This window comes from Laetiporus sulphureus (assembly GCF_001632365.1).
Source record: "Laetiporus sulphureus 93-53 unplaced genomic scaffold LAESUscaffold_21, whole genome shotgun sequence".
NCBI classification, from domain to species: domain Eukaryota; kingdom Fungi; phylum Basidiomycota; class Agaricomycetes; order Polyporales; family Laetiporaceae; genus Laetiporus; species Laetiporus sulphureus.
The window spans coordinates 76,944-92,557 of record NW_024468530.1 but is presented as its reverse complement, the minus strand read 5'-3'; the positions used below and the strand labels follow the sequence as shown (position 1 = coordinate 92,557).

Here is a 15,614-nt window from a genome sequence, read left to right as displayed (position 1 = left end):
CTGAACCAGCATAGCATTCCTCTCTATTACATCAACCACGTTCAATTTTCATTGACACTTTTTCCTTCCGAGACCATCCTCTCGTTTCACGACGAACAACTAAGACTTAGCGCAACAAATACAGCTGCCACGCAGCCACTACACCGAGACGTCGGGCATCAGCTTTGTTGGCGATCATGAACTATGTTCAGGTGTGTGGCGGATATTCTGAGTGTAGGCCGCTACTGATGGCAGAAAAATAGCTTGAGAAACTAGGTATGTATCGTAGAACGTCCGATTGGCTCGCCACTCACGAATACGCAAGGGGAGGGTACATATGCCACAGTGTACAAGGTATGTGGTGTGGCTTATGGCTTTAATCATGGATATCGTCAATAGCATATACACAGGGAAGGTCAAGAACGACAAACGAAATCGTTGCGCTTAAGGAGATCCATCTCGATGCAGAGGAGGGCACACCATCGACCGCCATCCGGGAGATCTCCCTGATGAAAGAACTCAAACACGTCAATATCGTTCGTCTCTACGACGTCATCCACACCGAGACTAAACTCGTCCTCATATTCGAATACTGCGAACGCGATTTGAAGAAGTACATGGACGTCCATGGCGATCGTGGCGCGCTCGACCCTGTGACCGTCCGGAGTTTCATGTATCAGCTTTTGAAGGGCACCGCCTTCTGCCACGAAAACAGAGTCTTGCATCGGGATCTGAAGCCGCAGAATCTGCTGATCAATAGGAAGGGTGAGCTGAAGCTGGGCGATTTTGGCTTGGCGAGGGCATTTGGTGTCCCGGTGAACACGTTCTCCAATGAGGTACGTTTTATCCATCGTTGCATGCATGTCCTGTCCCTCATATCACTGAATGCGTAGGTTGTCACGCTGTGGTATCGCGCGCCGGATGTCTTGATGGGTTCGCGGACGTACAGCACATCGATCGATGTCTGGTCTTGTGGGTGCATTTTCGCGGAGATGATATCTGGAGTACCTCTCTTCCGTGGTAGAGACAACCAAGACCAGTTACTTCACATCATGCGAATCATTGGCACACCCGATGACCGTACTTTGCGAAAGATTGCTGCCGAAGGGGTAAGTCGTTCCATCCCGGCCACTACACCGTGCTGAATTTGAAATTTGCGCTACAGCAAACCGAGGTGCCGACAGGGCAGAAGCAATATCCACGATACCCGAAGATCCCGTTTAGCCAGGTCCTACCGAAGGCGTCTGCTCCTGGTACGCGACATTCGTTATATTGTCTTAGTCTCATACTCACCAATCGATGTTCTTTTCGCAGCTCTCGACCTCCTGGAGCGCCTCCTCCAGTTTGATCCCTCCAAGCGTATCACGGCTGCCGATGCGCTTTCACACCCATACTTCACGGGCTCCGTGCCTCACGGTTTGCCAGCACCTGCACCTGGCTCCATGCCTCCGCCTCCGTACAACTATCCTCACCCCCACGCGCACCAGCAACAGCAGATACAGCAACAGCAGCAGCAGCAAGCGCATGCCCAGGCACAGGCCCAAGCCCAGGCTGCATATCTGCAGGCTCAGTCCACCGGATTGGTGCACGGGCAGCCCGCCGTGTATGCGAGTCAGCAGGACCCGGCGCGGATTGCCCAGGCTCAAGCGCAGGCTCAAGCCATAGCGATGGCGCAAGCACAGACGCAAGGCCAGCCTCAACCGCAGGCGGCGGCCTATGCGATGCAGTACCCGCAGCAGTACGCATCAAATGGGCGATAGCACCAGCCGGACTGTTTCTCGGTCATCGCAGTTCGTCGCCTTTACACTATTCACGGCAAGCTTATGAGTTTACTTTGCTCTCTCTCTTTATCGGTTCACGTCTGCATGTTTGTAACTCTATATCATCATGTACATTCCCTTTTCTCTCCATCGGAATTCATCGGTACTGTACTGCGGATAGATCTGTCTCGAGACATTCACATCGCGTGTGGCACGTACCTCGTACGCTATGGCAATGATAGTAATCACTCATTTGGTCACAACTTTCTTGCGTACTTGTGCCCACATCTTGCCGCATCTTGGCTGCGTGATAAAAAGATGTTCGTTGCTGCATTCATTTGGTCGTGACTCGTGCTGCCGGACGAATCCTCGGCTTCGTCTCGGATAGTCAAGCGACTTCCTCTCTTCCCAATCAATGGAACAAGCGAATCGACGAGTGGGCTCTGGGGCAGATCTTCAAATGACGCCTACTTCTGAGCTGTCTTCGCCCGAAGGGTACGAGGAGAGTTTAATCTCGAGACCGCGGCCTGCGAAGATTTAAAGAAAGCTTGTAACGATGAGACGTGAATGATTCCGATCTTACACTTTCGCTTCGTTATACGGGCTGTGGAAGGGCCTTCCGAAATGACATGCGCTGAACATACTTCGACATCATCAAAACCTACTTAACTTAGTGCCCACAAATTCCCAGTTGGTTGTGCCGGAATAGCCTATAATGGAACCTTCGTTTGTTTCTACTTTGGACGCCACATTAATGGTGTCGCCGCCCTCGTACGACAGCCCAAGGGCAGCCGTCAGCGCTTCAGCATCGGGTTGGCCAGTTCTGACACGGTCCTTGTACTAGCTGAGGCGTCCTCTCTGAAAATGCTGGCGGCCAGTGGCCTCAGCGATGTTTCGAACGGCTGTGTATTTATGAGCATGATTTGTATATGATGATCGATGATCCTTCTGCCCAAACACCTCGTCGCAATTCAATTCGTTGCCGCTCGTTTGTGGTGGGCGTTATACATGTGCCTGGGATTCCCGAAAAGGAAGGCGTCGTGGAAGAAGATCGCGTCGGAGTCCTTTTGAATCCGCAGCCGTTGATGGTGAACTGACTCCTAATCTCACAGATTTCTATACGCACTGCTTGGCTGCCTGATATTATTTTCACAACGACTGGTATAAATGGATCAAGGTAAGGATGTTCCACAGTCGATTTGTTAGTACTTCCTGAGGCCTGATGCATGATGTCTCCGGAACAACGGTAGCAAAGGACACAGAGATGAGTCAACCCGATGCACAGGACATCGCAAAGATTTCGAGACCAGCAGGGCTTGCTTGGCGATGTTCTGTCTGGTTCATTACTATAGGTACATCGCCTATGTAATAATACTCAGACAACCAAAGCTAATGATGGATTTGTACCGTTTATAGTCGTCGCATTAGGTATAGGGCACCGTACTTCTGCAGAGCATTTCTCCTCGCTAATAGTATACAGGTGTTGCCACAGATACTCTAATCTACACGCTGATCGTCCCTGTCGTTCCATTCCGCTTGGAGGAGCTCGGATACAGCGGTGTATCTGGTCTCGTTGGCTGGCTTTTATTTGCATATGTGCGATATTCAGCTCTCAACACTGCAGGCTTTGTTAAGCTGATACTCTGGCTCATCACCAGTCCGCAGGTCTTGTCGCATGTGTGTTTCTCCTTAAGCTTTCAGATTCTTTAGAAGCTCACATGTCAAACAGTCACACCCCCAATCGCTTTTCTGTCGGAGCGTTATAGTGTGCGACAAGCACCACTGTTATGCGGGCAAATAGCTTTGATTGGTGCCCTAATAATGATGATGGAGGCCTCGCGATATTGGCTTATGATTTTGGCTCGATTGTTACAGGGGATCAGCTCTTCTGTCATCTGGGTCGCAGGGTTGGCTTTACTGTAAGTATACTCATATCCTATATCGGGTTTTGTTAACCCGCTATACTTTTCCCAATAAAGATGCGACACTGCCCCGGAGGAATCAGTGGGAAGTAGGTCATTCATGCCAGTGTTCCCATTGAATTTCCAGTCATGCTGATATCTATTTGAACCCACAGCAAAGCTCGGCATTGCCTTGAGTGGCTTGTCCATTGGGTATGCACAGACACGCCGAGTTTTGAGCACATCTGTTCACGTTCAATAGCGCGCTGGTCGGGCCGCCAGTGGCAGGTGCTCTCTACGACGCCTTCGGATATAGGGCGCCGTTCATCTTCGGCATTATTATCACCATGCTTGACCTGATTGGCCGCCTGTTGATCATCGAGCGCAAGCAAGCGATTCTTTACGGGGTGGACCCCGCAGTAAGCAGAAGTGCTGCTTCCAAGCCTGAGGAGATTCAGATGCAGGACTTGGTCGTTCGGCATAACGACGGCGCTGCAACTCTCACACAACCTTCAGATAAGCAAGAGATTCAAGAGATTCAAAGGGAGTTTGAGGATTCCCGAGATGTGCAATCTGCCGCTGCAGAAGCCGCTCCCGTAGAGAATGAAAACGAAATAGAGGACTCGGCACCGGCTTTCGCCCATCGGATATCCTTAGTAGGAGTATTGGTTAAGCTCTTCACGTCTTCGAGAGCCATTGCGGTTTGCATCAGCACGCTAGTATATGGGTGTGTCTAACGTCTCCTCACCTTGTCGGTCGCCATGTAGCTGAAGTAACCACCAGAATGATCTTGACCAGCGAAGAACCAGCCCTTCCGCTGTATATGAACGCCGTTTGGGGTCTTGACTCCGCCAAGGTTGGCCTCGTGTACATCGCGGCCGTGGTACCCACTCTGTTCTGTAAGTTCAGCACCGCCCTTTGGTAGCGCGTTCATGCTGACCTCTCGCGAGCTTCGACGATCGCCGGTTGGTTGGTGGACAAGAAGGGAACGGGGGCTATCACCGTCGTTTCGGTTCTCTTCTCCTTGCCATGGGTTGTTCTACTCATCATCAAGAAGGCGCTCGCCTTTTTCATCGTGATATTTGCACTCGCCAGTGAGTCACCTGCTCGCTTTTTTTGGAAGGTGAAGCAAAGCTCACGTCGCACATCGTAGATTTTGGCGTTTCAGCGATAGTGTCTGCGCTCACAGCAGAGCTCGCAGACGTCACGAAACGCCTCGACGGCGTTGGTTGTAGGTCTGCTCGCTGAATGGGAATGCAACAAACTGAGCGCAAAATTACTAGATGCGCATGTGTATGGGGCTTTCAATTTGGCATACGGGGTGGGTTCTGCGTGTAAGTCTATAACTTATTAAATCAAGACTGTCGCTGAGTTGTACATCTGTGCAATCTAGTAGGACCCATTATCGGCGGTCAGGTGAGGCATTAATCACACCTATGATCTTTACTCGCTGGCTAAGGCGCACCGTCCTGCGCAGCTCTATGACCATCTTCGTAAAGGATGGATGGCCATATGCCTGTTCGGTATGGGTATCGCTGTCGTTGCTATGTCATTAGCCTTCTGCTTCTTCGGTGACAAGCCGTTGCTCAGGCAGGTCTTGGACCGAATGAAAAAAAGTGTCAATACATCGTCCGCGTGATTGGAGCAAAATCATTTGTATCCGCTCCTCGTTATCATAATCATGCATTACGACGGAATACTTTATGTGTTATACAAGAGAACGCTACACGAAGTAGGGTATATCTAGGATGGTGTACACCAGATCGGATGGTCTTGATATCGCAGGTGATATATGTGCTGGTTCGAGTACATGGCGACGGAAGAAATGCGACACAGAACAATGCGTGATGGATAGCTACGAAGGATAAATATGTGCGGAGATAGCGTTATGAACTTGCAGACGTGTTATCAGACTTCGGGCCTGGTAGCGGCTCACCAAACGTTGAAAGCAGAGTAAGAAGATCACCTAGGTGTAGTTAGCAGAGAGGTCGCAATATCACAGGGGACTTGCCCCCACCTTTCTTCAGCGGCTTGCTCAGGAACTCATTCATACCAGCACTGAGGCAGAGCTGCTTCGTGGACTCTTGACAATCGGCACTAAGAGCAACAACTGGAAGGACAGTGAGTCCTTACAATTGGGAATTGCGAAAGAAGTGACATACTCGGCAATGACACTGGTACTCTGCGCTTGTTCTCGATGATACGGACTCGTTTGCATGCTTCGACGCCGTCACATATCGGCATATCTGCATGGGATTCAGTAAACATGACACCAAAAGCGTGAAATCATGGTCGTACGATGATCGAAGAGGGCCACGCTGAAGTAACCAGGCTCGTGCTTCTCCCATTCTATCGCGTCCACTCGTGAACAATCAAATCAAGAGAAAGCTCAACATACGAGCGTACCAGCAATAGCTTCTTCGCCGTTAGATGTCGCCACGACATTCAGTTGATATCGCTGCAACTGCGCGACGAGCAGCTTCTGAGCGACGGGATTATCTACAGTCATTACGTTAGCGCATGGCGTATTTGAATGGACAGTGGACGGAACCGACCTTCGGCTATCAACACGTTTCCGTACAAGGTCCGTCGTGCAAGAGCCTCCTCTTCGCGCAAGGCGCTCGCACTGAGGATGGGCGTGTTCGACATATGCGCTGGCAGATTCTTCAAGCTTGCAAGCGTCTGGAGGAGCCTTGCTTGACGCGGTGGCTTTGTGACTCGCAAGATCCCATCGTTCACGTCACCCCTGAGCATCGGAGTACCTGAAAGGTTGTCCGTCGTAGGGGTGAAGAGGTGTATGATCTTCGTATCTTCCATCGCCGAATACGGTAAAGAACGAAGAACGCGAGAAAACTCGTCCACTCGAGCTTCTGATTGGTCATCGAGTATGACAAAATCTAGCGGAAGATCCGCCTCAGTGATGTTCCTTAGCACTGTTTCTGCTTCTTCGGTAGAGGAGACCGTGCTGATGGAGAAGCCATTCAACATCGTGCTCAGCAGCGCCTGCGTAGCATCCGATGCAGAGCTGACAAGTATGCGTAGAGGTCGAGGTTTGAGGAGCAGCTGCCTTAAGTGCGTTATCTCTACCATAGCCTGCCGATCATAAGCTGAGGCATGGAATGACTTCGAACATCGTGAACGTACCTGTCTGGATTCCTCAGAATCGTATACCTTCACAGGTAATGTGAACCAGAAGGTAGAACCAACGCCAAGTTCGGACTTGACGCCAATAGCACCACCCATGAGCTTGACCAATTGACGGGATATTGACAATCCCAGCCCCGTGCCTCCAAAACGCCGTGTCGACGAATTGTCTGCCTGCTGAAACGGTACAAAAAGCAAATCAATGTCGCTGGCGACCATTTTAGCACTTCATATCGCTGCTTTGAGGTAATCTACAAACCTGGCACTCATTCCTATCCCGGTATCCCTAAATATTCATGAGTTCAGAATGTCATGAATCATGAAACGAGTCAACTTACGTGATGAAGAATTTCAAAACTGGCTCTCCTAGAGGGGCGGGAGTGGATCTGTCGACTGTGCACAAGACGCGAACTGATCCACGTGCAGTGAACTTGACCGCGTTGCCAATCAAGTTCATCAGAACTGTGAAATGTTTTATGCGCCATCCTCGTCCCTCTTTTTTAGTTAATAGTCTTACCTTGTCGTATCCGTGCATAGTCGGCTCGGACCCCTGGAATCTCATGAGCGGCTTGACCCACGAAAAGAGGAAGTCCTTACAAGAAGGGACATCGGGCTCGATGTTGTAGGATAAATCCAATTTCTTGGCAGCCATAGGCAGTAGAAGTTCCATGCAGTCCTGGAAGGGGGGCTGTTCAGCCGGCCGACGCAGCAGGACTTATTAAGTTATTCGACTTACTGCAATCATGTCCTCCATCGAAAACCCGGAGTATTCGAGCTTCAGAGCTGTGATCACAAAAACATCACACAATGTGAAATGAGCTCCCTGTCGCGGAGGCTTACCAGACGCTTCAAGCTTGCTGTAATCCAAGATAGAATCGATGATCTGAATAATGGGTAAGGTTAGGTTATATGCTATCTCATCAATGCTCACCTTCAGGAGCAGCTCGCATGACTGTTTGGCAGTTTGGACTAAGATGATGATCCAGTCAGAGAGAAAGGAAATTTATAATGCGTCCACTAACCGATCTCCCTCTGAGCAGGGTTCAGTTCAGTCCCGCTCAAAATATCGAGCAGTCCATAAAAAGAGCTAAGCAAAGGATTTAGACCTACTAGAAGGTTCCTATAAGGACTGCTCACCTGAAAGGAGTGCGCAGCTCGTGACTCATGGAAGCGAGAAAGTTACTCTTGATCTGGATAGTATAGTGAGAAATCCCGCTCAGCCCGAATTCGTGCGCAAAAGAACCTTCGTGGCTTTTAATGCGTCTTCCCGGCTTTTCCGTGCGGCTTCCAATGCATCTCTTTGCGCAGCGATCATCTTCAAGTTTTCCCGAGTACCAGCCTGGACTGAACGGAACAGCAGAGCATTTGAGATTCCAATACTGGCTTGTTGACAGAGCAGTGTCAGGATTGTGACGGTATTGGGCGAGAACGCATATTTCGAAGCCAGATAGACAGCTCCGAAAGTCTGTCCGCGATTGCTGAAAATAGGCAAGCAGATCACGGATCTGGAAGTGCTCTGCTGAGCCTCGGAGGAGAAGCGCGGTTCAATCGATACATCTTCATAATAGATTCTCTCCTTAGAGTTCAAGGCTATAGCGGGTAAGATCCGTGTTCCACAGAACCAGCGAAGATCGTGAAAACTCACCATGTTGAATGATCGCACGCCGTAGTGGGTCGTTAATCGAACGTATAGGCAGCGGGTTCCTACGGTACCAATAAGCAATGATACGGCTGCGTTGAAAGGCGTGACGCACTCGTGCACTTGGCAAGGCTCAGGGGGTATCATGCTAGTGGCTACTGTGTAATCTCCCGCTTCCCGCGCGATCACTACGCAAGTATATTGACTACCAGAAGTTTCTTGAGAGATAAGTGAGTAAACACAAGTCAAAGACTCCAGGAGAGAAAAAAAACACCTGTAGCAATCTCCGTTAGTCGTTGAAGTGCCATCGGGAGATTAATGTCGCTCGAGATCTCTTTGCTCCACTTCAGAATCGATGCAAGATCCGAGGCACTCAACGTGGATATTTCGTCCTCCTCACTGTGCTCCATCTTCCTGTCAAATGAGCCTGGACTTTGTGGTGAAGTCGACATGACAATGTTGTCTGTCTGCACGGCAACGTCAGCAGAGAATATATGGTGTTTGAGAGCGTAATGAGCTCGGTTGTCCAATAGAGAGGACAGATAGTTCCTGTAGAGGATGTGAGCGAACGCCATGGCATGTTCTGTCAACACGAACACGATTCCTCTAGCGCCCCATTGAGCCTGGCGCGCAATACCTCTGCGCTGAAGCTCGCTGCCAAGTCCTTCCACGCCACAGCGTACGAAATGACTCCCTTGCTATAAACTTGTCAGGCCAGTGTTAACTGGCATGATAGCATTGTCGACCTACCAGAAACATAGCCCACCCACTCTCAAGCAACCAATCGTTATTGACCGCCAACCTGATGGATGAGCAATCAGGAGATTGCAATGTATGAGGCCAGTAAAAGCTTACTTCACAGCAACATCGTATAGCTTGAAAGCGTCTGGGCTGTTCACCAAGGACGCTAGCTCGGCATCCTGAATCGCGAGAAATAAGCGACGCTCTACTTAATATCACCATCTTTTACCCACCACCAGAGCCACCCAGGCACTAGTATTGACAGGACTGGGGGAGAGCCATCTGGTATGATGAGAATCAGAACGCAGCGAGCACTTTTGGCAAATGTGGCCATACTTTCTCACATACGCTTGGTTCAACTCTATCTGCCTCATATAACGTTTGCGGTCTTCTAAGCCAATGTCTCCTTTGCGGATACACTGAATCATGGCGAGGGTATGGAAAAATAGCGCATAGCGCGTATGTCGGTGACTGCATGGACAAAATCAGAGTGTCTCCCCAAAAAGAAGGGTAATCACATACTTTGGATGGTTCCCTCGTGTTTGATAAATAGAGAACCCAAGGATAGCTGCTTCACGGGGAAAGCCCAGACAAAATAGCGCTACAACCTGTGCCAATCCATAAGACGAAGTTGCAACTGGCGTTATAAGAAATCCTACCTTATAGGCTTGATACCTGAATGAAGATAACGCCGTTACGCCGCAAAAATACCTCATGATTGTGTGTACGTACCATCCCATAGCACCTTCAAAATTACCGGATGTTTGAGCTGCGACCTCGAGAAACTGCTTTTCATCAAATCCTTCAGTGTCGAACACAGTATCAGCGTCGTATGCGTAGGTGTATCCCCCAATTGCACGAATGCAATTCAGAATCCCTGGTAATCGTGGCGTCGTCAGATGAAGACCTGATAACATCTGAAATATGAGACCGACCTTGCGCTAAGATAGCGATATCGCCACCTGGAGCCCATTGCGAGACATCACTGAGACACTACTTACTCGTCAGTCAACTGACGCGATCAACACGATCAACTAGACTCACCTCCTCTCCGGCAACAACGAGCTCGCTGACTGTACTGAAGGTCAGATTCGCCATGCAGATCAATCGGGATTTCACTGACCATGGTCACAAATCCACAGGCGAGTTTGCAGCAAATGCACACTAGAAAGACTAGTGTATATCCTGCAGAGAAATGAGATCATTGTCTCATAGGCACAGCCTTTTCCACTCACCTGTCTCCAGCGCTCTGACCATATTTAATCGCCTCCTCTAATCGAGCCAAATTAGCGCGAATATGGACGGTGTCGAAACCAGCAACCATCGACGAAAAGAGGACAAGCGCTCGGCTATGTTGACATAAGAACCCTACCACTGGGAAAAGGCGTGAATTGAAAGCCTACCATTTCTCATAGCTGGTGCCATGCTGATCGGCGATGCGCAAGGCCAACTTGCCCAAATCGGTGGAAAACCGATACAATTCTCTACGTTCAGCAGCCCCTTCATATGCCCATCAATGTCTCAGTAATGCGGATTGCAGACGTACCTACCTCCCAAAGCCCAGAAAAACCCAAGTGCAGCGCCCGAACACATGCCAAACCTATGATGCCGTCGGTACAAGTCCATAAATCACATGATGGAGAGACTCACCGCAAGGCCAACCTGATAGTCTGCAATCGCGATGCATATGAGTCAGAGGCCAAGCGACGGAACAACTGACTGACCGTCAACCCGACGACATCCGGGAACCTCTCTCCAGAGCTCCAATATGCATTGTGCCCTGCGTCATTTAGCAAGGCGATTGCAAGATCGGTCCGAGTATCCCTCGCCCGAGGAATTGAGAGAATATTATCAAAACCTACTGCAAGAATCTCGTTCTTGACCTGCTCGAACATACTATCCGCCTCGCGTTGACTAGGCGTAGAATTGATATCCACACCGAGAATATGTAAGCCCAACAGCGTGTCCGCCAAAGCAGCCTTGTAATTGCCACGCATCCACTGGTTCTTAGACCGCAAACGTAGCATCCGAACCCGACTCTCGGGATCGTCGAGATGTTCCAGACACTGAGTGACTAATTCATCGGACGTTGCATATTCGCCTGAAGACGGATGAGCTCAAGGTCACTGAAACAAAGGCATTTCGTACCTTTCCACGAGTATAACCTGTGAACAACCCATTGTTAGAAGATGATCGTGCCCTTTTGAGATGGACGTACTCTGCTAGCTTCAGATATATCAAACAGGCGTGGTCTATATCCTTCGCCCACGACGTAGCATCAAGGAGGGACTGGGCATTGATGTAGGATTGTAGAGCCAACTAACGAATGATGGTCAGTACTTTTCTAACACACGAAGCACAACCCGCCCTGACCTCGTGTGCACCTCGAGCGCGCGCCGAATCGCCGGCATCAATTGAAAGCTTGAGGAGATCATCACGTTTCGCATGCTCGCGAAGCAACGGCAAACAGCTTTAGATACTATAAGCAACAGACTATGCTAGATAGAACCGAACCGACCGTTTCGCGTGCTCTGCTATCCGGTAGACGTCCGGAGTTGCTTCGTGCAACATCATCAATATTATCTTTGAGAACATCAGCTAAGCTCTCAAAGATGCGAACGTTCTCAACACTTACCTTAAACGACATCTTGGAAATAGTCTCCTGAGGAAGGCTCTCCGCCTCAGCCAGAGCAGCTTGGCGGTAGCGGTCATGCGCAAAACTGCACATGTCCCGTGCACGCTGTACGAGCCAGCCCTCTGCGATGGAAGTCTGCAGGCCCCGCATGGATCCACGACTGCTTGACCCTTGCGCGTTGTCACTAATGGTGGAAACCGCCTTAACCGCCTTGGAGACGTTCCACATGTCCTCTGCTTCTTCGTCGCTGCCACTGCTGCCACTTGTGCCACTAGAATCCTCCCAGTCCATTAACAGTGCGACCTCTGCCACCTTGAATCTATGCACGACATCAACACGACAAATACAACGGACATCGATACACGCTTACGTAGGGCCGAAGAACGAGGCCCAGATTAGGTACTTCCTTGCATCCTCAGGTAGCTCATGAAAATGGTTTATGAGATAGGAAAGATCGCTTGGGTCAGTAATCATCTTCTTATCATGCAGGCTTGGCTCGATAGCAGCTATGTCATATCTACCAGGAAGGTCAGTCAATACAACGATAACGGATCGATCTACGCACTCCCAACAATTTCTCTCCCAATTAAACGTAATCTGGGCGTAAGCAATCAGCACTAGTCGCGAATGCACCGTATGGTCACACATACGTGATGTTGGCGTTGCAGAGTCATAAGGATGTTCCTCGCAGAGAAAGCGTTGCCCATGGAAGCGGCATGAATAAGGCGAGACAAACTAGAGCAATCTTCCTTCGGCCGATGGAGAGTTCTTGCCACCATGCTTGAGATCGCAGTGTAGTTCAACGGTTCAAGATGGATCCAAGTCGTCGATTTGCTGGAAAATGTCGCTCGCATCCTGTCCAGAATTGCTCTGAAACTGCATTGAGATTTCACCTTCTTAAACCTGTAATCGAAAAGAACACTTACGGTTTATCTGAGCGTACTGTCGCAAAGACAAGCTGTAAAAGGATCAGCACAAACATGGCGTCGAGGATGTTTAAACATACTATACGGGTGCGTGAGTTCACCAACGCGTTAATCAAATCAAGCGAGCTGCAGCGCTAGTCAGCGTCGTGAGAAAGGCTCCCAGTGGTGCACTCACGAGTCATTGGCATCATGCAAATCATCTAAGAACAACGCGAACAAGCGCGTCTCGGCCAACACGGAGAATACACTTTGAACCAAGCTCTGAAAGCGAGCTCTGAGTTCATGCGTCTCCAGTACCTCCTGGGGCGCCTCAATCGTGATGTCGAACAATTTCAAAATATCACGGAGCTCCGGTGCTCCTTCATACAATAGAGGAACGTTATGGAGCTGGGGCCCTAGATGGCGCTTAAGAGCTGTCACGAAATTGTGCACGTCTGTGTGGAAGACGATCAACTGGCGAAGGACGGACGAAAGGCATGCCAGCTAGAGAAACGACATATCAGCATTATGTATGTACTATGAGCAGATCTCTGGCTAACCAATGACGAGAAAGGCGCTGCCTCGACGTCAGAAAATTTGGCCTGACCCCATAAGCCATGAGCTACACAAGTCGAAATATCAGCGTGAACATTACTACCGCAAGCTACCCACATACATCGCCATCGTGCTTGCTGCGCCATGATCAACGAACTCTTGCCCGCGCTGCACATATACAATGTGAGCACGTCAATCCAGTTTCCTAATGCTAGAGGCATGGACCTACCCTGGAGGCCCGGTAACAATCACCGCATGTGTCCGTGCTCGACTGCTCGATGGTGCCAACGCCACCCTTCTCAGTCCGTCGCTTCCAGATGGACCTGCACCTGTGCTCACGCTCACGCTCACCGTCGTGACTGACGGGTCCGACGGGCGGGTCGACGACAGCTTCGGACTGTGGCTATCGCTTGCATTGAGTGGACTATGGGCGGAGCCTTCGCTCTTCGAAGAACGCGAGTCACTTGGGTCTTCTGTCGTCCCCGTGTTCGTGCCGCTGTCTGAAGAGCTGATAATGAATGATCCGTGCGAGACACCGATATGTCGCGAATAGGAGGTGGATGTATGGCGGATAATGTTCCGGATGGTCTCAAGCTCCTTTTCCCGACCGAACTGAGGGAGAATCAGTCTGTGTGTACGCTGAATGATAGCAATAGAACTATACCAGTGGACTTGGGATTGTGAATTCCTGATAGTCAATGTCAACACCTCGCAGAGCAAAGCGAGTAAATACACTCACCATGTACCTGTCGTCTGTTGCGATGTCGAAGTACGGTATAAGCTAAGTGTAATTCCTCAGCGTCCGGCCCGACAAACACTTGGAAATGACGCTCTCACCTCTGGTGATTGGTCTGACACGACGGTGACCGCTCTCAACAGTAGCCGCTGACACTGCAGCAAATCAGCTTTCAGCCCATATGCACTTTGATATCGCTGATCCGGGTTCTTAGACAATAACTATGAACGGAACAATGATGGACATCAGCTCTTACTCCATTGACGTATGCTAGACGTTCACCTTGTCGATGATAAACGCCAGCACTTGCGGCACGTCTCGGCGGACTTCATGCACTGGCATCGGACGTTTCTGCACAATAGCATGCAAAAGCTCGAGCGGACCGCCCTCAAAAGGCAGCGTCCCCCGTCCGACGAGTAACGTCCAGAACATTATTCCGAGGGAGTACAAGTCCGTTCTGTGGTCCTCGTTCAACGCCTCCATGCTACCCGTCTGTTCTGGCGCTGCACAGCCAAAGACGAGTTAGGGTATTCACATGGTAAAGACCGTTACTTATGCTTTACATACCTAGGTAACATAGCGCCTCCTTAACTTTGAGCTTCTTAGCCTCCTCAAACGCGTCTGCTCTCAAGACGAACGTAGATGGGACACCGAATTGCTCGAGTGATACCGCCCGATTACCAAAATGCACTATTCGGACTAAGCCGCTGTAAGCGTTCAAATGGAACGCGTTGGCGCGTACTGTACAAGGGCGCGTCAGTATGCGTGCGCTGGGAACAACTCTGCGACTCACCTTCACGATGAATTAGGCCAGACCTACGGGGTGCTCAGCTATAATTAGCTCGGGGGATGGTCAATAACGTACCGATGCATCATCTCCAGGCAATGCGTCGCTTGAATGGCGAATCTGCATATGAGTCAATGCTGAGCGCCCGTAATCACCGTGGAGAGGACAGCGTACTCGAGGAATGACGCTAGATCCATGATCTCAATTGCTTCCATTTCCTCCACAGCGTACGGCTCCTCCATGCCCATCATTAGAATATCGGTGTGAGATGGCGGCGGGCGCACACGAGAGATGTCGCCGAGCAATAGATCGTTCACTTTGTGCGGGGGGAAGTAGCGGCCGAGCAGATTGAGACCTGGATGCGCAACCAGGAGCACTACGCAATCTCCATTAATGCGGGGTATGGAGAAGAACTCGACCATGCGGAGCGTAGTGCTCGACGACTCGGGAGACGTGGACATTCGTTCAAGGCTGATGCGCAAATACGTTGACTATGAGCGACACCAGTAATGAAAAGGGGCTCACATATGCGCCTCCCGCTCGAGCAGCATGGACGCGTTGGAATGCGCGGGCACTATCTTGGCGAGCACACTCGAACCATCCTTCAAACTCGTACCTTCCGCGAGCATAGTCATACTTCCCGTGTCCTCCCATGGCGTCGCCTGTGCAGGGGATTTAGACAAGTACTTCCGAGTGGTGGCTGAACGGACTTGCCTTTTCGAACGTGTATCCTGGCACAGAAAGAATGCCATCTCTGAAGTAGAGCGTCGGCAAGACTGGCTGGGCGAATTTCCTCCGCATGATGGAGGGTGAGAAGCAACGAGCCGCGCGA

At 50.3% G+C, this 15,614-nt stretch overlaps 3 protein-coding genes across 3 annotated transcripts; 2 read left to right on the top strand and 1 right to left on the bottom strand.

The window, feature by feature from the left end:
- Positions 1-3: 3 nt before the first annotated feature.
- Positions 4-2,071, top strand: LAESUDRAFT_726044 (Pkinase-domain-containing protein). Its single transcript, XM_040908944.1, has 7 exons — positions 4-191; positions 243-255; positions 305-333; positions 390-815; positions 873-1,088; positions 1,145-1,232; positions 1,294-2,071. The coding sequence occupies exons 1-7, from the start codon at positions 177-179 to the stop codon at positions 1,737-1,739; spliced, it is 1,233 nt and encodes a 410-aa protein (XP_040763968.1). The 5' UTR covers positions 4-176; the 3' UTR covers positions 1,740-2,071.
- A 932-nt stretch (positions 2,072-3,003) lies between these two features.
- LAESUDRAFT_812836 (MFS general substrate transporter) lies at positions 3,004-5,279 on the top strand (the record flags this gene model as incomplete). The annotated part of the gene is made up of 14 exons (XM_040914437.1): positions 3,004-3,091; positions 3,156-3,167; positions 3,220-3,335; positions 3,398-3,416; positions 3,469-3,658; positions 3,719-3,750; positions 3,817-3,853; positions 3,903-4,367; positions 4,424-4,539; positions 4,591-4,734; positions 4,794-4,871; positions 4,924-4,974; positions 5,034-5,056; positions 5,118-5,279. 14 exons carry the CDS (start codon positions 3,004-3,006, stop codon positions 5,277-5,279), a joined length of 1,533 nt encoding a protein of 510 aa, XP_040763967.1.
- LAESUDRAFT_777637 (histidine kinase) lies at positions 5,118-15,583 on the bottom strand (the record flags this gene model as incomplete). Its single annotated transcript, XM_040913835.1, has 59 exons — positions 5,118-5,606; positions 5,658-5,750; positions 5,803-5,886; positions 5,939-5,989; positions 6,047-6,139; positions 6,196-6,733; positions 6,785-6,992; positions 7,044-7,070; positions 7,123-7,246; positions 7,302-7,334; positions 7,382-7,460; positions 7,521-7,567; positions 7,625-7,667; positions 7,716-7,753; positions 7,807-7,871; positions 7,922-7,974; positions 8,028-8,374; positions 8,430-8,488; positions 8,539-8,641; positions 8,698-8,972; positions 9,021-9,121; positions 9,174-9,225; positions 9,279-9,343; positions 9,398-9,446; positions 9,501-9,635; positions 9,687-9,772; positions 9,893-10,041; positions 10,100-10,157; positions 10,209-10,237; positions 10,288-10,349; positions 10,400-10,513; positions 10,568-10,664; positions 10,715-10,764; positions 10,815-10,834; positions 10,889-11,265; positions 11,313-11,329; positions 11,383-11,483; positions 11,538-11,634; positions 11,683-11,747; positions 11,800-12,118; positions 12,170-12,316; positions 12,365-12,396; positions 12,450-12,669; positions 12,726-12,757; positions 12,806-12,851; positions 12,901-13,208; positions 13,265-13,326; positions 13,381-13,427; positions 13,489-13,871; positions 13,924-13,947; positions 13,999-14,040; positions 14,097-14,216; positions 14,278-14,498; positions 14,563-14,736; positions 14,789-14,811; positions 14,861-14,902; positions 14,957-15,253; positions 15,308-15,444; positions 15,470-15,583. 59 exons carry the CDS (start codon positions 15,581-15,583, stop codon positions 5,527-5,529), a joined length of 6,954 nt encoding a protein of 2,317 aa, XP_040763966.1. The 3' UTR covers positions 5,118-5,526.
- Between the last annotated feature and the right edge of the window lie 31 nt (positions 15,584-15,614).